This window comes from Lynx canadensis, chromosome E3 (genome assembly GCF_007474595.2).
Source record: "Lynx canadensis isolate LIC74 chromosome E3, mLynCan4.pri.v2, whole genome shotgun sequence".
NCBI classification, from domain to species: domain Eukaryota; kingdom Metazoa; phylum Chordata; class Mammalia; order Carnivora; family Felidae; genus Lynx; species Lynx canadensis.
Genome location: NC_044318.1, coordinates 39,479,093 through 39,504,541, shown reverse-complemented (window position 1 = coordinate 39,504,541; position 25,449 = coordinate 39,479,093). Strand labels below are relative to the sequence as shown.

Sequence of the window (25,449 nt, the reverse complement as noted above, 5' to 3'; positions counted from 1 at the left end):
CGGTCGGACCCCCGGAGACAGGTGTGACCCGCCCTGGTGTGACCTCCTAAAAAGGGAGTCTGTCGGCCACGAGCAGCCAGCCTCCAGCTCGGCCCTTCCCCTCCCCAGGTCAAGGTCTGCAGACACGGTTGGCCAATGAAAGTGTGCCCAGGTGTCCCCTCTGCCTTCCACCTGGGCCCACAGCGTGTGCGGCCCCGGGCGTCTAACCGAGCCCCATCTCTGCGCCTGCCCCTGGTCTCCAGAGGGACCGGTCACCGGGACAGAGCCCTGAGCAGGTGGAAAACACAACAAAAGTGCCAGAAAAAACTGTCTTTCAAACACTTCTGGAGGCCGGCGGGGCAAAGGACACGCCCTGAGATGGCCCTCCAGCTCCAGGAAGAAACCGGAGGAGGCCATCAAGGCTGCGACGTGAAGGGGCGTCCAAGACCACCCCCGAGGGTGACCAGCATGCACCCAGCACGAGGGTGTCCGTGTGGAGACCAGGCACCTGCAGCTCGGGGGCACGCGCTCTGACACCGCGTCTGTGAATCCGGGTGCGCGGGGACGGCCGGCCCGACGGAAGCGGACGCTGCCCGTCACGCAGCCGTGGGGCCAGGAGCGGGCGCTCACGCTGAGGGCTGCCGTCACGGTCCGCGGCAGCCCATCCTCCACTCAGGCAGGGCGGTGAGGGTGTCGCCCGGGGGTCTGCAGCCCAGGGCGCCCAGGTTCACGGTCAGAAACACTGCAGGACTAGCCCACACAGACTGTGAGACCTCATTTCTGGCTTTGCCGAGAGTGCGCTCTGCCCCACGCGTCCGACTGTATAAAAACGTTGAAAACTTGTCATTTTGTCTTCTAGGCCTCCGTGTGCTACGTACGAAGGCCCTGCCTGAGACGAGAAAAAAAATACCGTGTGAAAACAAGAAGGAGCCCAGCGGCCAGGAAGCACTGCACTCCCGGCTGGCCCCGTCAGTGACCCGGGGTGGAGTCGAGCCAGGCCTCCCTCCTCAGCCTCAGTCGCCCTGGCTGCTCCAAGGACCTTCCAGAGCGGAGTTCTCTCGTTCGGGCTCTAAGGAGCCCTCGTTTGGCTACTCCGCACCACACTGACCACGGGGCAGGCCGCCGTGGCCACGACTCTGGGGGTTCAGAAGCCCGGACAGCCCGTGAGCCGTCTCCGTGAGCCAATCTCGGCGTCCACGCAAGACCCCAAGGCCGACGGATGTCCAGGGCACCCTGCTCCTCGCCGGTCCTCGGTGACTCCACTCGGCTCCCCACCACCCACACGTCCCAGAAGCTCGGCCAAGCTGACCGGCGCCCGAACTCAGGGCAACAGGAGTACCAGCGGGTCTACGACCAGCCCCAGGCCAGCACCTCACGCACCCCTAAAATCATGACCCCGAAGGAGCGGACAGGCGCCTGGCCCCTCCCCACAGACGGGAGGAGGGCGACCGGCTATGTCCAAGTCCCGCGCCGTCGGCAGAGCGGGAACACCGCCGCCGCCTCACCCGGGGCTGGGTCTTCTCCCGCAGAGGCTCCCTCGGGTGCCCGTCCGCAGCCGGTGCGGCATGAGGCAAGGCGGACACCGCCCACACCGCCAGGGAGGGCGCGGGCCCGGCGGGCAGGGCTCTCTGGGAAGCAGCCTGGGTCCGCCCGGAAGGCTCTCTGGTCTGCAGGGAAGGGCTCAGTCCCGTCTACCTGACGTTCCGCCCCCGCTCCCAGAGGAAGGCCAGGCCCGGCCAGGGAGAGCCGGAGGCGAGGCACGGCCCGGGCCTGGCAAGAGACGGGGACGCGGGCCGCGGGCCCCGCCCAGCGTGGCCGAGGGCACGGCCACCCGAACCCCTGACACGCTGGCTTCCCGGGTGATTTTCCTACAGAACCGCTGCAGGACTGACCGCCCAGAAAGAGACTTCCTCTTGGGGATGAAAATTCTTCCCAGGCCTTGAATAAAAGGGGGAGTTTCACATTTCATCCACTTGCATGTCCCTTAACAATAAAAACTTATTTAAAAGACCATGAATATGCAAATTCCGTTTTAAATATGGAAATGCAAAACACGTAAGAAAACAGTCTGGGCGTGAAGCATTAATGGCATCTCCTCTGGCGGACAAGAGAAGACGCGAGCCGGCTGCTGCAGCAGGCTGACAACCCGTGGCCGGAGCTCGCGGCAGCTGGACGGCTCAGCCCAGAGCAGCCAGAGCCCTGACCTCCCCGGCCCTCCCCTACCCACAGCCACACCCTGCCCTCCCCTGCCCTCCCCTACCCACACACTCACATCCCTGGCCATACCTGCCCTCTTCTGCCCACGGAGTGGGCCGGGCTGGCCTCTGCTACAGAGCCCAGATCTTCTGACCCACTGCTGTCCTACACCCTGCCCGCCATCACGTCTATGCAGCTCCTCCCTGCAGAACCACGGGGCCAAACCTCGTGTCCCTGCCAGCACAGCCCCAGGGCGCACAGAAGGGGCACCGGGCCTGAGTCTGGACAGTCCGATGAGGACAGGCTCTGTCCCCCAAGGGTACAGCGGTGACCCTCAGACTCCGGAGCACCAAGCACAGGGTAACCTCCTGGGTCACAAGCAGGACTCCAACAGAGGCCAACCAGGCGGCAACTCACCCAGCACAGTCCCATCGGGCAGCCTGGAACCCTCCTCGGGTCTGCATGTGGAGCCAAGGGACTGGAGGCTGGCCCAAGGTGACACACGTGTACACGCGCCCACGCGCCACCCCCACAGAGCAGCACACCTTGAGTGCAGCCACCCCAGGTGAGGGCCCCGCCAGCGGGAGGCTGATGACTCCCGACAACACCGCCAGTCCCCCTACGGAAAATCCTGCCACCCTCCGTCCAGAGAGCTCAGGGGACTTCGGGGACCTTCTCGTGAGAAGCTCTCTGTGGACAGGTGGGAAACCGAGGCACAGACTGAGAGCACTTCTTGCCTCTCAAGCTGTGGTCCTGGGAGCTGGGTGGAGACGTGGGGCCTGCTGCCCAGAACTTGCCTTGAAACGCTTGCTGACCTGGGGGCCATTCGGAGGCCACGCCATGGGCGCCACACGGCAGAGGAGCCGGCGAGGTCTCCAGCCCAAAAAGCTGCCACGGCCAGCACAGCTCCACACGCACGCCCTGATTTGCGCTCTGCACGGCCCGTGAGAAGCACCGATCCCCACGACGACGCGCGGCTCCGTCGTCCGGCTTGTCGGAAGACTTAAATGACACGTCCCCAGACCCAGACCCAGGCCCTAGACTCGGCTGCCTGAGGCTGTCCCCCTACACCCGCCCCTGGGCCAGGCTGGCACCACCAGGAAACCCTCGGGACCTCAGATAGACTGGGCTCTCTCCCAGGGGTGAGGGGCCTCAGCCTCGGGACAGGAGCTGGACAGTCACGGTCTGGATGATGGGGGCAAGTCCTAGGCTCCCTGGCCGAGCCGGAGAGGGTGTCAGTCGAAGGTCTGCGCCCCCCAGGAGGCCTCGAGGCGCCCGCCCTGCGGGTCTCGCCAACACCGGTCAGGAGACGGCCGGAAGCACCGCAGCCCGCGGCTCCAGGAGAGGCATCAGGGAAGACGCCCGCCACCTGCAGCGCTCCCCTCACGCTCCCCCCTCCTCCCTCCCCCTCTCTAATTGGCCACAGGATTTATAGGCTTGGGAGCGGCAGTCCTGCGGGGGGGGGGGGGGGGGGGGGGGGGGGGGCTCGAGGACCCGCGGGCGCAAGAGGCTTCCAGAGCGGCGGGCACCACCTCACGTCCAAACACGGGCACTGCAGGCAGGTGCCGGCACCCCTCGGCCGGACGGCGTGGAAGGGGAGGCCCAGCGTCCCTCCGTTCAGCCTCGACGGGCACAGAGGTTCCTGGGTTCTCTTTCTCCTGCTGACGGGCCCAAGAAGGGAGCGGGTTTGAGAACCAACGTGAGGGGTGGCCGCAGGCCGACCCCGTGCAGGAAGGCAGCGGTCCCGGAGCGACCACACCTGCCCTGCCCCAACCGCCTCAAAGGCCCAGCTCACGTCCCCTCGGGCGGCCGAGGGTTGGGGCGCCGCCACGGCTGAGGGGAGGAGAGAGGCCTGTGTGGACACGCGCGTACCGGACACGGGAGCTTCCGGAAGGGGCTGTAAACACAGACCGGGAACCTGCCTGGGCTCGAACACAGAGAAAGGCTGCCTCTCACTGGGCCCGGACGGCTGGCTGGTGCCGTGCTCGCTACAGGCGTGACACCCGCCCCTGGGACGTAGGCACCGTCACGACCTCCGCTCCGGAGAGGAAGAAAATGAAGTCCGTGTGGGCAGCCTCGACTCACGTGGGCTGACACACGTATCCCACCTCCCCGGCCACCAAGCTGGCTCGGGCAGCGGCGCGCCCCGCACCCTGGCGGACACACGTCTGCGGGGCCCAGCCTGCCGGGGGCCGGCCCGCGTGGGACTGCAGGGGCCGGGGACAGGAGCAGGGCACAGAAATCCCGGGCAGGTTCCCCACAGCCAGGTGCCCCCGGAGGACGGCCCTTGGGGCCTCGCCAGCAGCCCTGACCCAGGGCCCTGCGGTCTGCGCCAGCGGACAGAAGAGACCCCGGCCGAGAAGCGGGGGGGGGGGGGGGGGGGGGGGGGAGGCCGCGAAGCGTGTCCTTCAAGACAGACGCGTGGGGCCCGCGGGGCAGGCGGGACATCCCAGCTCTCATCCCTCACACTCCTCACGTATGCTGTTCTCTGGTTTGTTTTTGTTGTTTTTCACAGTCCCGGCCAGATCTAACTCAAAAGCTACTGGGCCCGCGGAACGTTCCCTGATCGACCTCGTGGTCAGAAACAGCTATGTCTCTCTGACCAAACACCCTTCTACCTCTCAGAACCTCTGCACCAGTGTGAGCACACGTGTGCAAGGACACGTGCATACACACGCGTGCACACCCCCAGCCCCTCCCCACGGGGGTTACCCACACCGGCCCCAGCACAAGCCAGCACTCCATCGGGCGTTACGTGGCCCGTGGTAAAGCACTCGATGCCCTTCAGGGCCACGATCTCAGTGACGACACCGGCCTGCTCGGAGGGACACATGTGTCACAGCCACACCGAGGACACCAGGCTGTCTCCACTTGGGCATCAGCCGCAAACGGAGCAGGAAGAGCCTTTCCGGGAGCCGTTAAGGGGAATTACAAAGCTCACCACTTAGAATAAAGCAAAGCAGCCAAGTTTACCCTCTAGTGGGACGTGCGGGAATGGCTTCAAGCCACTCAGGCGGCACAGAGTGAGGGACAGCAGATCACGGTGAGAGCTGGCCGCACCACGGCCGGGACGGGGCGTCGGGAGCCAGGGGGCAGCGCCGGGCCCGCTGCGGGCCACACAGGTGCCCACGCACCCCCCCCCCCCACCCCACCCCCGACTGCCGCTGCATCTGGCCGCCAGGCGGGGACGAGGACGCGAGGACACGGGCACACGATGGTGATGGAAGGGGTGAGAGAAGCAGGACCCCGAGGGCGGCAACGGGCCACGGTCCCCCTGGCAGGGGAAATGGAATGTCCCAGAAGGTTTCGCCCGGCAGAGGCCGCCCGAGGGACGTGATCTGTCTGACACGTGTCTCCAGGGGACCCTCCTACACTGACCCCACGGGGCAGGGAGAGCGGCTGGGGCCGTCCTCACGGTGCGGCGGTGACACGGCTAGTGCCGGCAGGGTCAGCGCTGCGATTCCGGATGCGCTTCGCAGGCGGAGCCGCGACAACCGCCTGTGGTTTCAGCGACTGAGAATGACCAGAGGGCCGGGGCCGGGGCCGGGCCGAGCCGAGGCCCGCGCACCCGCAGCGCTGGTGGCACCCGCCTCCGGCAGCGCACGCGCTCGCCGTGTGCCCGACGTCACTCTGACCAGAACCGCAGCTGTGACTCCCACGACCTAGACACGTCCCCGCGCCAGGGTCAAGGTAAACAAGCACGCGATCAAAACACACTTCATACGTGACACACAACCTGACGGGAAGCCTAGCTGAGGCGGGCAGTTCAAACGCGGCCGAGACCTGAGCAAAGCCCTGGGGCCAGCAGGGTCCCAGGCGGGACGACCTCCACCTGACCTCACGGGCTCCTCAACATAAGCGCGTCCGAAGCGACTTCCTGGTCACCCCCCGTGGACACACGAAGCAGGCTGCTGTTCCACGAGCTCCCACCAAGACCTCGCCAGTCTGGTTCTCTCACCTGCCACCACTGTCCTTCCCACGGACCACGGGCCCAGCCCCTCCGCGTCCTCCCCCGACCACACACAGGAGACAACTCTCAGTGCCCTGCCCTCGGCCGCCCCAGAGGCCACCGCTGCCCCGTTCCCTCACCGGGCGCCGGGCCACCCAACACTGACAGAAAGAACCTCCGTACTTGGCTCTCGACAGCCCCGTGACGGTTACCGCCACCGTTGTCCCGACAGGTGAGGCGGAGAGGCGATTCTACTGCCTAAGACACACAGCAACTCGGTGGCGGGCCAGGACTCCAGCACGGGCAGCCTGAGCCTCGAGCCAGTGACCTGGCCGCTCTCCAGGCACAGGGCTCCCCGTGCACAGAGAGAACAGGTCCTCGGTCATCGTGAATCTTCTGCGGCCGTCACCAGCCCTGCTGGCCTCGGGACAGCTTGAGAGCACCATAACTCACATAGACACAGGGTGACAGAGGTGACAAGGCCTAATCATACTCCAGGCGGTTTGAGACGACAGCCCAGATGCTTCGCTCGAACAGCAGGGAAAGAGCCACACAAAGAATTATGACCCTGACGCTGATCTTCACCGCCCCCCCTCGGGGGTGACACAGAACCCATCGGCCGGCCGGCTGCCGGGAAAGCACACAGCCAAGGGCGGTGCCGCTCGCAGCCGGAGACGGGCAGCGTGCGCAAGGACCGCCCACCCACCCGAGTCCCCTCACCACACAAGGCCCAGGCGTCCCCAGTCAAGGCCCAGCGCTCGTGGCAGCGGCGGGAATGACATGCTGGCCGTGTGCGGCAGGACTGTGACCCTGGGTGCGCCAGGGCTCATGACCGCTGACAGCTTGCGACCGGGGGCTCTCGGGAGGCAGCTCTCACCCAGAGGAAAATGCCATGCTTCAAACCACCTACAGCGACGGGACGGCCCGGGGCTCGGATGTGCTTACGGATGCGGCCAGGGTCCCGGGACTCATCCGCCCCAAGTGCCAGGACCCTCAGCACGAGCGCGCAGGGCAAGGGCTGCGGGGCTGGTTCTCGAGGGCCCGTGGCAGCTCCCCCTGCCTCCACATCTGTCACAGGTGCAGATGCTCCCCCCACCCCTGCACCCACACCAGTCACAGGCGCCGTGGTCTGGGCCCCAAAGGAAAACAACCTCCCAGCCGTGGCCCGGCTCTAGAAGCCAACTGCGAGCGGTGCACAGGTTGTGTACTGAGGCCCGGCGAGGGCGAGGCGGCTCACAACAGCATCCCGTGAGCTCTGGGCGGAGCACGGGGTCACAGGACACACCCAGATCCTCCACAGTCACCCTGTGTCCACGGCACACAGCCTGGGGGGGGGAAGAGCGTGAGCCTTCAGCCTCCGAGAACCAAAACTAAATCTACGGCGGCAGCAGCGAAAAGGCAGGGTTCCCTGCGCTGTAATTAACCTCCTGTCTGAAGGCACCACCAAACCCCTTCGCGTCAGTGCGCGCTGGTGCCCTGCAGCAGTCCGAGAACGGCCACGGAAGGGGAAACCGCAGAGAGCCTGGCCTAAGGGTTCACAACACCCCTCAAAGGGCAGGGGTGCCCTAGCGCCAACCGGAAACCCTCCTGACTCCCGGCCCCACGCCACAGAGGCCCCACGTCTCCGGGCGTTCCCAGGGCGCTAATGAACACTGGGGCCATTATCACACCTCAAAACAGCCCTCAGGGTAGACACGGGCCCCACTTTGACATAAGGAAATCAGAGCTCAGAACTCAGGGAAACATGCATGAAACCAGCAGCGAAGTTCATCTCTACCACCGTAAGAAGAACACCTCCACCCCCCTGCAACTTGGGAGGGCTCTGGAAGGTTCCTGCCTCTGAATGCCCCAGCCCACCGCTGGCCTTGCAGCCTCCAGGCCACGGGCACGAACATCGAGGGAGGCACAAATCCCAGCGAGGCTGGCGGCAGTGCAGGACCAGGCCCACCAGCAGTGAGGTACGGGCACACTCCGCTCCACTCCGGGGTTGGCCAGCCGTGGCCCAGGGATGTGCCTTCCCTCACCTCCCCCAAGTGAGGCGAGCGCAGGACACTAGAGCACCAGATCCTTTCCTGAATGAGCCACGACGAGACTGGTGCAGCCTGACTCGAAGCCGCCACGGAAGGACCCGGTGAGGGACAGACCAGAAGAAATGCCTGGGGCCCAAACTCACAGGGCCCGCCCTCCGGCCTGGGCACCACGGCCTCAAGTGCTTGCTCCCCTGCTTGTGTGAGCGGGAAGACCCTCTGAACCCTCAGGCCCTGCCCCCTGCATGCCTGCACCTGCCGAGACCCCGCATTCTCGGCCGCTGGCCAAGGTGCCTCTTCCCACGTGCCCTCAATTTCCGCTTCACTGGCCGCAAACGTGAGAAGTGAGGTCCGCCATCCTGACCAGGCCTCCCTGCCCTCCACGCGGAAGGCCACGACCAGCCCACGTCGCCTTCTTGCCCACGGGACCAGCAGCTGCCCGGCAGCCTACCAGCATGAAGGATGCCAGGCCACAAACCTCTCTGTCCCGGTCAGGAAGGGCCACATGTCAAGGGCCCCCCACCATCTCTTCCCAGGGCCCACACACGGATCTATCATGAACAAGCACAGCGGGAGCCACCTGGCCTCCCCTATCACCCGAGCGCTCAGCTCCTCCTACGGGGCCGTGGCCCTGGACACGGCCACGCCGTGACAGCCGGTCCGCCCTGGTGGCCGTGTGCGGACTGAGTGCAACACCAAGGGCCTGCTCCCAGGGACGCCTGAGATGTGCCCTTGCTCTGAGGTGGCCACTCACTCTCAGAGGGGACCGGGAGGACAAGGTGCCTGGGGGTCCCCGGGGGGGGACTGCTGCCCGAGACAGACTCCAGGGTGGCTGCCTCACTCTCAGAGGGGACCAGGAGTAGGACAAGGTGCCTGGGGGTCCCCGGGGTGGGGACTGCTGCCGGAGGCAGAGGCCATGCCCAAGCCAATCCCAAAAGGGATCAATGCAAAGGTCACTCCACGCTCACACCTGCAAGCCAGTGCGCAGCGGGCCCCTGCGCCCTCGCGTCCCCGCACACGGAAGCCGGCCTTCCTGCCACCTCACAGCCGGGCCTGAGAAAAATGAAGACGAGTTTTCTTCCCTCTGACAGTTCGTTCTGTCCCAAATTCAAAGTAAAATGAAGATCGTCTCGAAAAACGTAAAATCTTCAATTTCAAGTCACTTTTAACGCCCGTTTCATCTGACAGTAGCTTTGAAAGCAAAAGGCAATCTTTATCGTTTGAGGTTCTTAAGCTAAATTGACGCGATTGTGTCCAACATAACCAGATGCTTCTAAAAGCCCATTTTCAAAGTGACATCAACCCCCAAAATAAGAAAACCTTCCCTCTGGCTCCTAATGAATCCTTAAGACGCCACGTCCACAGAGGGCTGAGGCTGCCTCGTCACAGACCCCCGCAGCTGTCCGCCCCTTGAGGGGTCCCCGCGGGACGTGGACGAGCCGCAGCGTCGGGGCAGCTCCGTCCCGCCGGAAGAGCTCTGGCGCAGGCCGAGGAGGCCGGAGGGGGACGCGCCGGCAGTGGGGCGCAGGTCTCTCCTCCGTGCCTGCGGACGGGTCGCCAGAGAAGGGAGGAAGACAACCCTGAGAGAGCCTGGGAGCGGCCCAAGGACAAGCATTTGGTCTCTGTCTCCTCTCCCGGCACTGAGCTCCTAAGAGCCTGGGCTTCCGAGGTGAGAGGGGCATTTCGTCACTCGTAACAAGCCCCTCGCGACCCCAGCCCCATCCGAGCTAACGAGGGGACCACAGGAGTGGCTGCAGCGACCAATCACATGCTGGGGGGGCTAGGACTTCCAGGTTGGGGACCGCAGGGTGGGGGCTGAGCTCTTCACCGGGAGCCAGTGACTTCAGCACGGAAACTCCATAAACACCCCAAAGCGGGGCTCTGACAGCTTCTGAACTGGACAGCAGGCCCAGGTGCTGAGAGGGGCATGCCCGGAGAGGACACGGAAGCTGTGCACCCCCACCCCTCACCCCCAGCACCCCCCCCCCCCCCAGCTGGCTGCTCGGAACGCATTCTTTGTCACAAACCAGTGACTGCACGTGAAGCGATTTCCCGAATTCTGAGCTGTTCTAGCAAATCCTCAAACGAGGCTGGGGTGGCAAGGGAAACCCTGCGTTTGCAGGCAGCCGGGGGACCCAGGACTGGAGACCGGGGTCTGGAGTGGGGGCAGCGTGTGGGACCGAGCCCTCCACCTGTGGGGTCGTGTCAGAACGGGACGGAATGACACAGCGCCAGCTGGCCTCAAGTGGCATTCGGTGTCAGGAGGAAAAACCGAGCACCGGAGAAGTCACGCAGCGGCTGGCCGGCAGGCCTCCCTCCGGGAACGGGACTCCTTCCTCGCCGTGCCGCCGCGGGGGCGGGTTTTCCTGTTACTCGCCACCAGGGGCGTCCCGGCTTCCATTCCTCTCTGCGCACACAGGGCACAAACACGCAGACGCTTCTCCCCCACCCCCATCCACCGCAGCCCGGGGTCCACACCATCAAGGGGTCAGTCGGAGCCCAGGCCACAAAGACAGGCCGGCAAAGACAAAGAGGTTCCCGGTCCAGGCGCACATCCTTCTCGTGGCCCCCCAGAGTACCAGGAAGGTGGCGGGCGGCCCGGAAGTCACATGCTGCCTCGACAGGGTCCCCACCGTGGGACAGAAACGGGGGGCACCCTTCACCCGCAAGACCGGCCCAGCCCCCGCTCACTCAGGCCGAGGGAACAGTGACGCACAGCTGTTCCCGAGCCAAGCCCAGGGGACGCACGCTCCCTGGCGCCGCCGCTGTCCGAAGCCAATGCCCCCCACACCCCCCACAACCACCGGGGCCAGCAGGCCTACCTGCTGGTGATGACATTGTTCCGGTCCTGCAAGGCAAGTTCTCGCTGCTGCAGGTCAACGATGAACCTGGAAAGGTCTTCCGGGGTCCTGCGGGACCAACAATACACGTTAACATCAGCCGTTGCCCGGAGGGGACCTCATTCTGTGAGTCCCAGACCTGGGACAGCTCAAGCCCCGCGCACCGTCCCCGGGCCAGTGTGGTGGGGGCACTGCACACGCACCCCAACCTGGGTTCAAACCACAGCCCGCCACTGGCCACGTAACATCAGGTGAATTACTTTTATTTGACAGGATTTTAGTTCATCCGTAAAAAGCGATCAATAGCCAGCCGACAGCGTCACCGTGCAGAGGAGGGGAGATGAGGTGCAGGGGTGCTCGACATGGGTCAGCGTGCCCTCCTCCCCTCCCTCCTCCCTCCAACCAGCAACAGTAAGAGACACCCACAGTCTGTGCTTTGTCACGTTCAAGCTGCTCAGCCTGGCCGTGTGGGTTCCCCTTCAGGACAGCCCTGCTGCTGCCCCGTCCCCCATGCAGACGAGGAAGCGGGTCCAGGGCATTAAAAGTGCCCCAGGGTGCAATGGTCTTTGAGCGGTGCTGGACCTCAATCTGGCTCCTGGTAACTCAACACCGTAACTCAGAACACGCGCCAACGTCTCCGAGAGAATGAAAACACCCAGCTCAGTGGGAACGTTCCAGAATCAGCACAAAGCATGCAAGCTGGGGGCTCCCTGGCCTGCAGGTGGCGGGTGAGCTCAAGGCCGACGGACCGAACACAAGGCCAGGCAGCACGTGCGAGACAGCACGGCCTCTTCTGTCACCAAAGGAGCCACGGGGACTGTGACCAAAGCTACACCCACAGGACTCGCCCTCCGCAGAATCAGAGTCCGTCACAGAGCTGTGGGAGTGGCTATTGGTCACCGTGGCGCCCGAAGGCCCTCTTCCTGGCCTCTTACAGCACTACGGTACCAGGCTCCCAGAAACACCCCACTACCGGGCCAGGCCCGGGGACTCCGCCACCCACAGCCTTGCCTCTGGACACGAACCCGCCAACCCACTGCCCCCGGACTCCGCGGCAGGTCACCCTGGCTCACAGTGCTCCTCCTCAAGCCGTATCAGGACAACGGCACCTCCCGGAAGAGGGCCGCTCCCCATCCCACCTGCCGCGCTCGGTGTGCATGCGCAGGGCCTCTCGGGGCCTCTCGGGGTCCGCCGTGACGGGAACGTGAGCTCCCAGCACCGGCGCCCGGCAGCGGTCCACGCGGAAGCCCTGCGCAGCCCAGTCCTCACACCCCTGGGCCTCTGTAGGCCACACGCCTCCCGCAGGTGCCCCCCGGCTCTCCCACCCTCAGTCACCCTCGCAGACGCCCCCCCCACCCCGAGATGAAGCCCCTCACTGGGCCTGGGGGAACCCCTGCGCTCCTCCCCACGAGAGGATTTAAGGGACCTCACGCAAGACCGTCTCCCAGGAGGGGGAGGCTGTGCCGGCCTTGGATGTCAGCTCCCACTCTTCTGGGAGCTTCTTCAAGCTCTACGACCTTGGGACTTAAAGACACTGGCACAGAAAGAAGGAAACCTTTTCAAGCCAGGAGGGATTTCTTTCTGAAACATCCTACAGAGACGCTCAAGCGGTCGTTCCTCTATGTTACTCCGTCAAAGGGGTGTGCGGACCGTTACCAGAGCCGCAGGCCAGGTTTACTGAAAACAAATCCACAAAAGACCCCAGCCCCCAGCCCGCTGCCGGCCTCGTCTTCCGCTCAGGCCCGTGCAGAGGACCGTCAGCAGAGGGCCACCCAGTCTCTCGGGGATCTCGGCGGCGGAGGCGGCAGCCCTCTCTCCCGGAGGGCGGGTGGCCTGCGGCTCCCTCCCGCCAGAGCCTTCCCGGAATCTGGAGCCCAGGCGGCAGGGTCGGGAGCACCTGACAACAATATGGAAACCAGCTTTGGGCCCTGGGCCAGGAACCCGCCCCCGCAGAGCTGGCGGTAGAGCCGGCGGAGAGCCCAGACCCACTCTCACCGGGCTCTCCGGCCTCCTTCCGAGCGAAGGTAATGGAAACGAGCCAGTTTAATGATGAGGGGAACACCGCAACAGCTCAGAAGAGGAGGAAAGTGACCTTAATGAGCCGTCCCTCTGAGATGCTCCATCCCACTGACGGCGGGCACCCGCGTCCCCTGGGACCCAGGCCAGTGTGCACGGGCCGCCCACACACGCACGCGCACGTACACACACCCGGCCACGCCCAGGAGGCTGGGGTCTCTGCCCCCTCCGCTCAACACTCACACGGAGGCCATCGGGCGGCCAGTACTGCCAGACTTCTGGGCGGCCATCCGGGTCCTGGCCCCGCCAATGAAGAAGCAGCAAACCTGCTTTCCCTCCCCTCCCCCAGAGAACACCGGGCCTGCCGACGTGGCCCCCTTCGCCCGAGGTGGGGGACGTGGGGCGGCCGAGGTCGCCCGAGCCCTCGCTGCCCCTCCCGGAGCGGGTGGGTCGTCCCCGCACAAACCACAGGCACGAGGATCTGGCTCACACGCCCGTGGCGGACTCTCCACCGGGCTGGTCCTTGGCCACAGTCCCAGCCCTCGAATCCCAGGTGCCACCATTGAGCCACCCCCTCCTCGCAGAGCAGGGACGTGGGCTGCAGAGCCTGCCTCCCCCACGTGCCCCACTGCACAAGACTAGAATGCGTGCACGATGCCCACACCCGCCCCGGCCTCACGACACCACCGGACAGCCTTTCCCTCGGTGGCCTGCGACTCTGGCTGCAACGAGACCCAGGGCCCTTCTGGTCACTCCCACCAGCACTAAAAACCCAAAGCACAGAAAACTCTTGGCCACGCTCCAGAATCTCCCACCGACCTCCGCGACAGCGAGAAGTCAGGACGTCTTCGAGGAAAGAGAGCGGGTTCAGTCACGGTCCAGACAACCGCAGGCTGACGCGCCAGCGCGACAGGGCTCCTCGGGCCTATCTCCAAAGCCCCGAGCCCCAGGCATGGTGCAGTGCGAGCACCCAACAACCCTCGCGCAGCCGTCAACCGCACGGGAGCAGGGAGAGACGGGAACCTGGACAACCGTCTCCTGAGGTGCACCAGCCAACCCACTTAACGCCGTGTGGGAACAAGGACAAGGCATGGATGACAACGACGGTGAAGTTGTCACACGTTGTTACATAACTGAGGAACATAAAGTCCAACGTGAAATAAGTAATCGGTACGTTAAACCGCGTGGAGTCCTGCAGACCCTCAGGTCTGCAGCTGATCAAAAAGAAAACACGTTCTGCTGGAGGACCACCGTGTATGAGCTTTAGTTAGAAATGGTGCATGGAGGGCTATGGTTCCGGAATGTTCCGCACAAGAAAAAGGAGAGACAGAGAGGTGGGTTTTGCAACAAGTGGACGCTCTAAAGCCAGAAGGCTGAGCCAGGGGCAGGGGTCCTGGCTACAGGTGACCTCTCAGGAAGCTGCCCCAGCGTGAAAACACGCCCTAGGAAAGGACGTGGGTAGATCAGGCACCGAGGGACTTGAACTGACCAGGTCCCCTGGGGCACAGCTGAAGGCGTTCGGGAGGCACCTGGGGGCAGAAGAGACAACAGCAAGGGTGAACTCGCTCATCCCCAGGTCTCCGTCAACCGGGACAGCTTCCCTGTCTGGTGTGTGGCTCCCGTGACCTGGCCGTGCAGCCCCCACTACCCCAAGGAGGGTCGGGCCGTTGGACAAGGTAAGAAACATAACCAAGAGGGGAGTCCCCGCCCGCCAACCCAGAAGCGCTCTTCAGGGAATGCGTGTCAAGGAAGCAATGGTGCGTGCCTACGTAGGTGGGGTGGCAGTCTGTCCTCCTGTGGTAAAATACTCCTAACGCGACATTTACCCTCTTAAGCATCTTTAAGCATCCAGCGCGGGGCATCAAGGGCCTTCACCTGCAGAACTTTCTCATCTTCCCAAACTGAAACCGGGTCCTCGTCGAACGCCCCTCCACACCCGTCCCCAACCCCGGGCGCCCCCGCCTACTGTGTCTGTGGACTGGACGTGAGGGGGGCCACGCGGTCCTTCTGTGGCTGACGTCACTGAGCACCGCGTCGGAAAGGCTCACCCATCTTCTGGGTCAGAGTGTCCTTCCCCCCTGAGGCTGCACAATACTCCAGCGTGTGGACAGACCCTGCCTTGTCTCTCCATCACCATCTCCCCATCAGCTGTCGCGGACGCGGCTGTGAACACGGGCGCACAGCTATGTGTTCGAGTCTGTGCTTCTGACTCCTGGCTACATACACACAAGTGGGGTAGCTGGATCATTCCATCCTTGGTGTTCTGAGGAACCGCCATACTGCTTTCCACAGCGGCTGCCTGGCGCACATTCCCCACATCACTGCCTTCTCATTTAAAAAAAAAAAAAGCTCAATAATGGACGGTAAGTAGGTTCTCACATGGGTGCTGTCTACTCATGAGACTTGCTGCTGGGCAAGGAGGGGGCAGGCAGTTGCCACAGCAGCACAGGGCACGGGGAGAACACGGGGGGCACACTCACTGGACAGGACAACGGGACACGCGGGGTTCTGCAGGTGGGGGCACCATAACGGGGTGGGTCATCTGGAATGGGAACAACGGTCTACATCATCCAGAGTCACTCCAGTCCACACACATCCACCTCTCAATCCATGGAATCAAAACCCCTGGAGATGGGCCCAGGACCTACAGACGAGTTCCCGTGTTTCCTACGCACAACTCAGAACCCTGGTCATTTGCAGAAAAATGGGGGCAATCCAAGCAGCAAAACTATCCCACGGACGCTGCAGGGCAAATCACCAAAAAGGTTATGCCCTCAAGAAAACCACCCACCGGACATGTGACAAAACATTCTCTGAGACTCTGTCCACTTGATAGCTACTAGACTCGGTAATTAGGTCCAAATCAAAAAGAAGAATCCCAGAAGACAAGGCCATGAACTACCACGGCCCTCGTTTTATATGACGGGGGCGCAGAGGCACAAACCAGTGAGGCTGCGTGCCCACGTCACACAACCCGCAACCGCCGGGGCTGGGGGCACACCTAGGCTGGTTTCGTACAACAGGGCACACTCAACGCCACGAAAACATAAGGAGAGGTGACAGGAACAAGATTCTGAAATGCTAACATATGTGGATCTTTTGACACCAAAAAATACACACACTGAGAAAAGCAAAACCAAAAAGTAAGATCAACGAGATGAAAAACGCATCTGTGTGTGGGGTGCCCAGGTGGCTCAGTCAGTCGAGCGTCCGACTTCGGCCCAGGTCATGATCTCACGGTCCGTGAGTTCTAGCCCCGCAGCGGGCTCTGCTGACAGCTCGGAGCCTGGAGCCTGCTTCGGATCCTGTGTCTCCCTCTCTCTTTGCCCCGCCCCCGCTCACACTCCGTCTCTGTCTCTGTCTCTCTCTCAAAAATAAATATTTTTACAAAAATTTTTTGACACATGTGTATGAAAAAAAGAACAGGGAAAAAATAGAAAATGTTCAAGAACAAGCAAGACCCCAAACACGGCAGCAGAACTCTGCTCTCTTCACTCTTGGAAAAGTTTCTATGTCGTGAGAATACGTTTCAACAAGTTTTTTTAGAGCTGTACGTCCAAGCTGTGGACACGGGGGCCACAGTGGCCAGCGCTGACCAGGTGAGACCGCACAGGTGCCGAACGAGGGTCCTCAGCCCTCCCAGCCCGGCGGCCCAAGCAAGGAGACCGCTGCGGGGACACGGGGACCCACGCTCACCGTGGCGTCCTGACCGCTCAGAGAGGCAGGGCGCGGGAAGCTCCTCGGGCCTCCCCGGCTTCATAGTGCAGGTCAGCAGCCCGAGGGCTGGCCCTGCACAGCGCGTGGGGGCCCAACCTGCCATTCCAGAGGCCCAGGCCCCTCTCTCCAGCGGCCTGACCGATGGCAGCAGAGGAGGCAGACGCGTGCGCCTGAGCATACAGTGTGTCACAGGTCGGGTCTGTGGGTGCTTGTCCGGCCAGGCTCTCCAAGTCACTCGGGCCTGGGGAATGAGCACAGAGGAAAGAAGGCAGCCTGTGTGCCGTCAGGGAGAGGCGGCCGCAGGCGGTACACGCCGGGCGAGGACGAGGCCTGGAGGACGGTGATGCGGGTCCCTGGGACTCGAGCAGGGCGCTTGTTTATTCAGACCTTAGGGACCCCCTGGCCCGAGGGCAGGGCCCAAGCCCCATCCTCCAGAAGCACCCCGTCTTCCACCCAAAGGGCAGGTAAGTCCGGCAGGTGCTCGGGACACTCCAGGACAGGGTCCCTAAAACCACACCAACAACTTCACAAGTCTAGGCTCAGAAAATACGCCAACGACACGTGCGTGTACCTCCAGACCACACCCTGCAAAGACTCACCCCCGGCGGACAGCGGATGTCGGCAGGCCCCGGAGGGCCAGGGCCGGGATCAGCGGTGGCAATCGAAGGGATCTTTAGCTTCCTGCACCTCATGTGAATTTCTTACGACAAGAATTTGGGTGTGACGCGTACGAGTACAAAAAGAACTAACACCACCCTGCCACACAGTGCGCTACATGCAAAGAGCCGCTGGAAACGCCCAGCTGGAGAAGCAGGGGGTGACAGATGGGGCTCACCCACATACGCTCGACACAGCATGAGCCAGGGCGCCGGGACACAGGGAGAAGGGCATCTGGAGGAGGCGCAGGGGGACAAGGCAGGAGAAGCCCCGGGATCCGGGGATCCAAGAGCCACACCTGCACCACCAGCCACCTGTCATGAGCGGCCCGGCTGCTGAGGAGCCGTGGAATCGGCCAGAGCACCTCCACCCGGCAGAACAAGCATTTACCTTCCGGAAACCTCCTGGCCTGCTGTGTGGCCAGAGCTGCTCGGAGATGTTTGCCAAGGGTGTTCTGGGGCTTAGCTGAATGCTCACGGTGAGCGGGACTAGGCCCAGGGGTCAGCCCAGCCCAAGACTTCCTGTGCACACACCAAAAGGTGGACGGCCTTCAGAGGGTCGGAGGACCCTCCACTCAGAGAGGACAGGAAAGTGACAGTCTGCAGCCCGAGCCATGACAGCTGCTGCTGACGGCCCTGACTGGTGGGCTTCCAGGGAGGAAGGCGTCTCTTTGCTCACAGTGCAGCTGAACGTCGGCTCGCACTCAGCCGTGCGTGTGGCATGGCGGGGGCGTGGGGGGGGTCACCGCACAGGTGGCGCTCGAGGAAAGGCGGTCCGGCCCGGCAGCAGCCGCTCCGAGGCTCGCGCCAACAGGTGCCAGGGCCCCTGTTGAAGCCCAAAGTGCCAGTTTCAACGGGTCTAAGAGACGTGAGACGCAGAGGAGTCCGACTCCCAAAGTGAAGGAAGCCTCCAGCTCTCTCCTAGGAAGCTACTCTCCCCAAGAACAAAGCCCCCAGGCTGGGGGTGGGCTTCGGCGGGGGCGCGCTACAGCAAGGGGACGAGCCCCCCGTACAAAGTACACAAAACCGGGAATGGAAAATACTGCACAGCAAAACTCGGCTTAAACCCAAAAGGAGGACAGACGCTGACGACTGCAAAGTCACAGGGGCAGTGGGATGTCCCGTTAAATCAGGTTTTTCTTGATAACGTGGCACAGGAATGTGGGGAGGTGGTGCTGGGGTCGGGGGCATCAGGTCACCAAGCTCTGAGTTGGGACAAAAGCTGGTATTCGTCCCAGGATGGGGAGAAGCAGCTACTGTTTTCCCGAAGAAAAGGATGAATTCTGTATCCTAGACGTGGACCAGGTTCTGATAGGGTCACCATCAGTGTCTGTCCCTGCTGTACCCAGCCCTGTGGCCACTGAGCTGGAGGTCAGACGCTCCAGAGCCAGTGACCACTGATGGTCCCGAGACCACAGGCACCCACAAAGGTCACCTCTCTTGCCCCTACATGACACGTTGGCCATGTGGCGGGCCACGGCCATCGGTACAACTTCTAAAGCTGCCCATTTCCGAGATAAACAGAGAAAAGTCACTCTTTCCCCCACGGACAATGGGCCGGCCAGTGACCGAGACAGTCTGTGGCTCCAGCTGCCTGCCACTCTCCGGCCCCATGCAGGCACCCAAAGGCCCACAGGGCAGCCCAGAAGCCAGCAGATCCCCGAACCACCGCAGGTACCCCGAAAGTCAACGAAGTCCGCACGCTGTAACAGAACGACCTCCCCACCGCCACACCGCCCGACCAACTACTGCCCCTCAGCGGCCCTCCACGTGGGCCCCCACCGCCCATGCAGGTCTGCAGGTGGCTGCTCAGGTGCCCGTCCCGTCCCCCCTCTGCTGGAGCCCCGGCCCCCCTTCCTCACCATTCTCTGCTCGGTGTGCGGCGCACGGTCCCTGGGTTCCGCACCGAGCGACACCCCCTCAGGGCTTCCCCGCACTCTCCCGGGACAGCCCAGTCCCCCTCGGGCTCCTTGCCAGCCCTTCCCCGCTGGGCGCCTCCTGCCCCGGCCAGAAACCCACCTCTTACGTTCCCTCCCCGCCTTGCCCCAGGCTGAACCCCCCAACATGAGGCTCTGGGTCCTGCATTCTGGGGTTGCCCACCTGCCTCCTGGACAGCTCCGTGCCGGAGGGCACCTGCCTACTCCTCCAACCACACTCCTCTTGTCTTCTCTGTTTCTGGAAACCGAACGGGCCGGGCCAGCCGCCAGGACAAGCCTGTAGTCCCTGGGGCCGCGTCCAGGCCACTTGCCCCCACTGCTACAGCGTCAGCACAGACCCGGACACGGCTGCTCACACGGGCTCTGCCGCGACCGTCGGGTGGCCTCCTGGTCCAGCCCCTGGGTCCTGTACTGGCCTCTGAGCATCAGCTTGCAACTCAGCAACCACAGCCAGTCCTTTAGAGCGTGAGTCAGGTCCCACGCCTCTTGTCCAACTTGGCAGCGCCTCCACGACGCCAAGGAGATGCCAAAGTCGCCACCGGAGCTTACGAGGCCTGGCACAGCCTGGCCTCCCAGGCGCCCACCTCGGGGCCTTTGCACGTCCCGCTTCCGGAAGACTCTCTTCCAAGGTGTCTGTGCGGTACACCCCTCATCAGCTCTCTCGGGTCTCTGCTCAAACGTCCCCGAGGCCGCCTCCGTGTCCACTCCCACCACCCTGTTCTGAACTGTAGCGCCGGCCCGCCCCAGCCTCTGTCCCGTGGCCCCACACCCACTCCTTCACAGAGCACCTCAGTGAGATGTGCCGGGTCTCACCCACTTCCTTACTTGTCCTTCTGCTTCGACCGGAATGCAAGCCCAGGCGAGCCAGATGCTGTTTGCTTTCTCCCACTGGCCATGAACTAGAACAGCACCCGGCACGGAAGCGGGTTCGCAATCAGGAGCGGCTAAATGAACACGAGACCACGCCACCTTTGCAGAACGGTAACTGTCCAAACAAAATGTGTCCAACCAGAGCCGGAACTCAGACCACTGGCTTACCAGTCAAACACGTCACGGCCCACCCGTACGCTGGAGTCCGTTCAAAATAAAGAGAAGAGCAGACTCCGTGTATGTGTTCACACAGGGAGGTCTGGAAAATGCAGGACTAGATAAAAATATGAGCGGCAGAACGTGAGTACTATGCACCTTTCGTGGGAAAGAAATACAACACGTGCACACAGAGCTGTGCTGGTCTGTATTCGCCGAAGAATGTCCAGAAGGACAAACAGGACAAAAGCAGCGGCTTCCTGTAGGACAGGATGAAAACCGGGCAGGAGACCTAGCGCTACCTACCTCTTACATAAGTTTTAGTAATCACGCCCAGGAAATACAATAGCTACTCGGAAAACAATTTTGAAAACTTAGCACTGTAAACGTACGCTGCGGAATTCGATGTAACACAAACGTCTTCTCAAAAGGAAAGCGTTATCCCGTAAGTCAGTGCATAAAAATCTAACTGCAGCCGTTTATAACCGAACGACCGTGCATCCTGCGTCGGGAGCGTTCGCCACGTATGATGGCATGATCTGCTCTCCAAGGGAGGCTCTCCGAGTGCTGGCGGAAGGCTTCCCAGCTGGGAGGCCAGGACGGCAGACTGATCCCGATTGTTGGCTGACGTGAGGAGCCCAGTGCTTTCCTCTCCCACATCTCAAACGTCCTCACGGAAACCGTGACGCGTACGTGGTCGTCCCTACACGGCAAACTTCTTCCCCCGCGGCTGCGGTGACTGGAGCCTCACCTCGTATTGTTTACGCAAACCCCGGATCGGAATCCACGCTTCTGGCTTTGCGTCTTGCAAATGGACACGTGCGATCTGCCTAAATTTTACCACCCTTCCTCTCAATCTTGCAGTCAGCTCACTATGTTCAACGGCAAACTTTGGGCAGTTTTCCTCGGAGACTCTCCAAAGCCCTCAGCTTTGCGTTCACGGAGACACTGTTCCCTTACCACTCGGTTTTCATCCGTCTCCGTGACGCCGAAGAAGTTACATGGCTATGGCAACACGTGCACGGGACGGAGACGGGCACTTCTCGGGCGGGGCCGCAGCACCTCGCGTGGGCAAGGCTCGGGACGGCCGGCAAGTTCCGCAAAGACGCAAGGCGCCAGGGCTGGCTCCGCGGCAGGGGCGGCGACGAGTCCTCAGAGGAACCGTTGTTCTTCGTGACTTAAGGGTAGAGACAGGGCCGCACATGCTCCTTAAAGACGTGCTTTTTTCCGTGTATAATACGTTTCGTGTGTTTAAACACCAGCCGGCGGCCCAAGCACCCGCCGTGCTGCAGGAGGGTTTCAGGCTGTTTCAGGCACAGACAGGAGCAAGGCAAACCCGTTAGATGAGAGAATCCGAGTCCACAGAGCCACACGGAGGGCGGAGGGAGGAAGGGAAGGAATGAGGGGTGTAGGGAACCAGGTGCCCTGCTGGGTAGCGACCCCGCCCTCGAGGAGGGCAATGACACACTGCGGGTCAGGTCAGGACCGGTGGGTAACAGGCCGTGGCTCGCTGACGGAACGTGAGTCCACGGGTCCATGTTTAAGAACAAGCCTGGGGCTGGAATTCCAGCCACTGCAGCCCGCCTCCAATCGGCAAAGCCTGCAGCATGAGACCTCTGAGTTTCCCCGCCTCGGTCAGGCCTGTTGGGGGAGCGAGGCCCCTCTTTAAGTGACTCTGGCACAACTACGGGCTCCCCGCGTGTGGACTCCCCACATGGACAGCCGCGAGGCGAGCAAACTCCTGGCCGTGGTCAGCAGCGGGCACCAGACACTGCGGTCCACTGGCCAAAACGGCGTACCTGCTTCGGGGAAACGAGTTACACGGGTCCCCTGACACGTGTAAATAAAACGAAGAACTTTCAAACTTACACTTGCTGCCTTCAAATTCCTTCCCCCAGCTCAGGCAGGATTAAAAGGACTTCAAAGCAGCCCGGGTCCCAATTAAGCCGGTGTGACCACCCCAGGGATGCTAGAATATTCTTCACACTAACAAGAGGTACTCTTTGAACTGTCTGAGCTAAAAAAAAGCTCTCAGAAGCTTTCAAACAAATGCCACAATTTTCTCTCCCTGGTCCCTGGCTCTTGGGAAAAGTTGATCTTTTGAACGCTTTAAACATTCAAAAAGGCAGCTTCACAGGGCCCCAAAGACCACTTCAGCCAGGGGCTCGGAACAAGGGCAGCCAGTGGGGGGCTCGGCCCGGCTGGACACAAGCGGCCACGTCCACCCCGTAAGCGAGCACGGCCGGCAGATCCGCGGGCGGGGAGGACGGGCCTCATCTTGCACACCACACCCAAATGCTCCTCCCAGCACCAGGAAGGCCCACCTGGGAGGCCGGGCTGGGATCTGGGGGGGACCGCAGCTCACAGGCGAGGTCTGCTTCCACGGACAGGGGCACCCCGGCCCCACAAGCGGGAGGACACGGCAGGTGGGAACAGCGTGAGCCATAGGGGATGTCACGTTCGCATCCGCACGCACGCCGTCACTCAGACGCACTGGGCCGCCACTTCCGACGATCTACTCCAGGGCCGTGGCCCTCCCTGTTCAAGCATTAGAAAACCCTGGACGACAAAATCAGCACCCCCCCGACCCTCGGCCCACCCAGCCTGCCTGCGAGGATTCCTTTCAGCAGAGGCAGTGGGTGGACGGCAGGGCTAAGGACAGAGGGCAAGTCAGGTGGCTACTTGGGAACAACCAAAGGCAGCGCAGGAACAGAGGACGTCGGAAACGAGGATGCTGAGGCAACAGCCGGAACGAGGGAGACGCTGAGAACGTGCTGAGCAGCACAGGAGAGGGGGTGTCAGAACCAGGCAGAAGCCGCAGGCATGGTGGAGGCCCGGGCAGTGGGCTCGGGGGGAGCTCCAGCGGGCTGTGCAGCCCCAGGCAGGTTACGGTCCCTTTGTGAACCGGGTCTACACTTCCTCCGGTGAGGAAGGGCCCCAGGGAACAGGACCTCTCCTCCTGATCTAGGATTCTGTTTGCAAAAACAACGGTGCCCAGCGGACCGGGTCGCTGTGATGACAGGAGCCACATGGGGGACAAGCCCGGCAAAGCGAGGTCGCCAGACCAAGGGTGCACACGAGCGCTGGGTCCCTGAGGCACAAACCCAGGAGGGGGCTCCGGGAGGGTCAGGGCACACCGCACATGCTCGGGGCTCGGGGTCCGGACGTGCGGCCCCGTGGCGAGTTACACGAGTTCCCCGAGATGCCGGGTTTTATTCTCAGTGTGATACAAGCCACTGGAGGCTCAGAGCAGGACAGCGACACGGTCCCGTTCGTCGGCGTGTAGAAATAGCGGATCTTGCTGTCTGTAGCAAGGAGAACCAGCAACGGCCCAGTTCCCCCCACGGCAGGGAACTGACACCAGCACGACACGGACGGCACTAGGCAGCCAGCACACGGGGCCGCGGGCGGATGCTTTGAGGACGGCGCGTGAGGACCAGGGACGACCACGAAGGCTGCAGCCCCCACCCACGGGACAACCTTCCTCCATCTGTGCACCGACGCTGAGGGTCCAGGAAGATGAACGGGACCCCCAGGGAGTGGCTGCCGCCCAGGACTCGGGCGGGGAGGGGGTTTTCGGCCTGCACGTATCTCGCTATCTTGTAACATACGTTCCGTGCGAGACACGATGAAGAACAAAGTCCCACAGCCACTTTGTTCTACTTTGTTGTCAAGGAAAACAAATATTTACGAACAAGAGTGGTCTCCCAACTGGTAACACCAAGAGCACGTGGCTGCAAGGGATGTGCACTTGGACGTCCCCACAGGCCGGGCACCGCGACCCACGAGAGGCCAGTCATCGCACCACAAGAACACAGAGAAAAAAGCAGCTGGGGGGTGGGGGTGCTGAGGGGCTCCTGGAAGGCTCCGTGGGAAGACAGGTTTCAGAAAAAGCCTAAATACTGAGCAAGCATCCTCCCAGAGAAGAGGACATCGTGGGCCCCGCACTCAGGCCCCACGGACCCTGGGCCTAGGTCACGGACTCTGGCCACGACTCCCCGACCTCACGGGATCCACGAGGCAGCTCTCTCCAGCCACGCGGAGGGCCCGTGGAGGGACGCTAATGCCAACTTCCTAGGTGTCACCAAGGCGTCACAGGGTGAACAAAGCCAGCCTGGACATCCCATTCTCAACAGAATCTGATGGACTGTGGCCACCAATTGCCCCGGCCACCTAAGGAACTGTGCAAGGCACGATCGCTGGCGCCAGGGACAGTCCGGGCAGGGCCACGGAGGCAGAGTCCAGGCCCAAGGGGCAGCTGTCAGCCACGCAAAGAAATGCGGCTTGGTCGCAAGAGCAACAGGCAGAATGACTGCCCAGAGCTTCACTGACAGACAGCCCTTGGGAAGCCGCGGCGAAGAAGGATCTTAAGAGGTCACGGTGGAGACAGCTGGCCGCTGGTGACGTTTTAACCGCATGACAGCAGTGAGCACAGCCAAGGCTGGCGCGACCTGGAAAATGCTCTGGAGACAGACTGGGAGGCGGCGGCGATGCGCTGGCGGGGAGGGGGGCGAAGACGAGAACCGGGGGCTGGGCCGGGCGCAGAGTAGACACGGTGCCCTTCCCTGAGACGGGGAACGGGGCCAGGCGCCGGGCTAGCCGTCCCAGGGCGGGTTCCTCACAACAATCCCCAGGCCTCAGCAGGAACAGGGAACTTGTCGTAAGAGGCAGAAAGAACTTAACGCCGACTCCAAAGGGCCGGGTTTCCGGGCCGTTGCACGCGGAGGCTGCGCTTGAGAGAGGGGGCAGGAAGGAAACGGGACAGAGCCCTGACAATCCCAACATTCAGCCGAGGGGTGGCGGCACAGAGCGCCGAGCTGACTGACCCTCCCAGGTCACCGGCAAGGTGACCGAGGAATCAACAAAGCCAAGATTAGTAACTTCTAAAAGCGGATAAACAGGGCGCCTGGATGGCTCAGTCAGTTAAGCGTCCGACTTCAGCTCAGGTCATGATCTCACGGCTCGTGGGTTGGAGCCCCGCGTCGGGCTCTGTGCTGACGGCTCAGAGCCTGGAGCCTGCTTCAGGTTCTGTGTCTCCCTCTCTCTCTGCCCCAAACCTGCTCGTGCTCTCTCAAAAATAAAATAAACATTAGAAAGGAAAAAAAG

At 62.6% G+C, this 25,449-nt stretch overlaps 1 protein-coding gene across 2 annotated transcripts in view; it reads right to left on the bottom strand.

The window, feature by feature from the left end:
• The window catches only part of MAD1L1 (mitotic arrest deficient 1 like 1), a 321,549-nt gene that overhangs the window by 251,563 nt on the left and 44,537 nt on the right, over positions 1-25,449 (bottom strand). For both annotated transcript variants that reach the window (XM_030300339.1, XM_032591537.1), the window contains exon 10: positions 10,974-11,060. In XM_030300339.1, the coding sequence (XP_030156199.1) occupies positions 10,974-11,060 (87 nt within the window). The remainder of the gene's footprint in view (positions 1-10,973; positions 11,061-25,449) is intronic.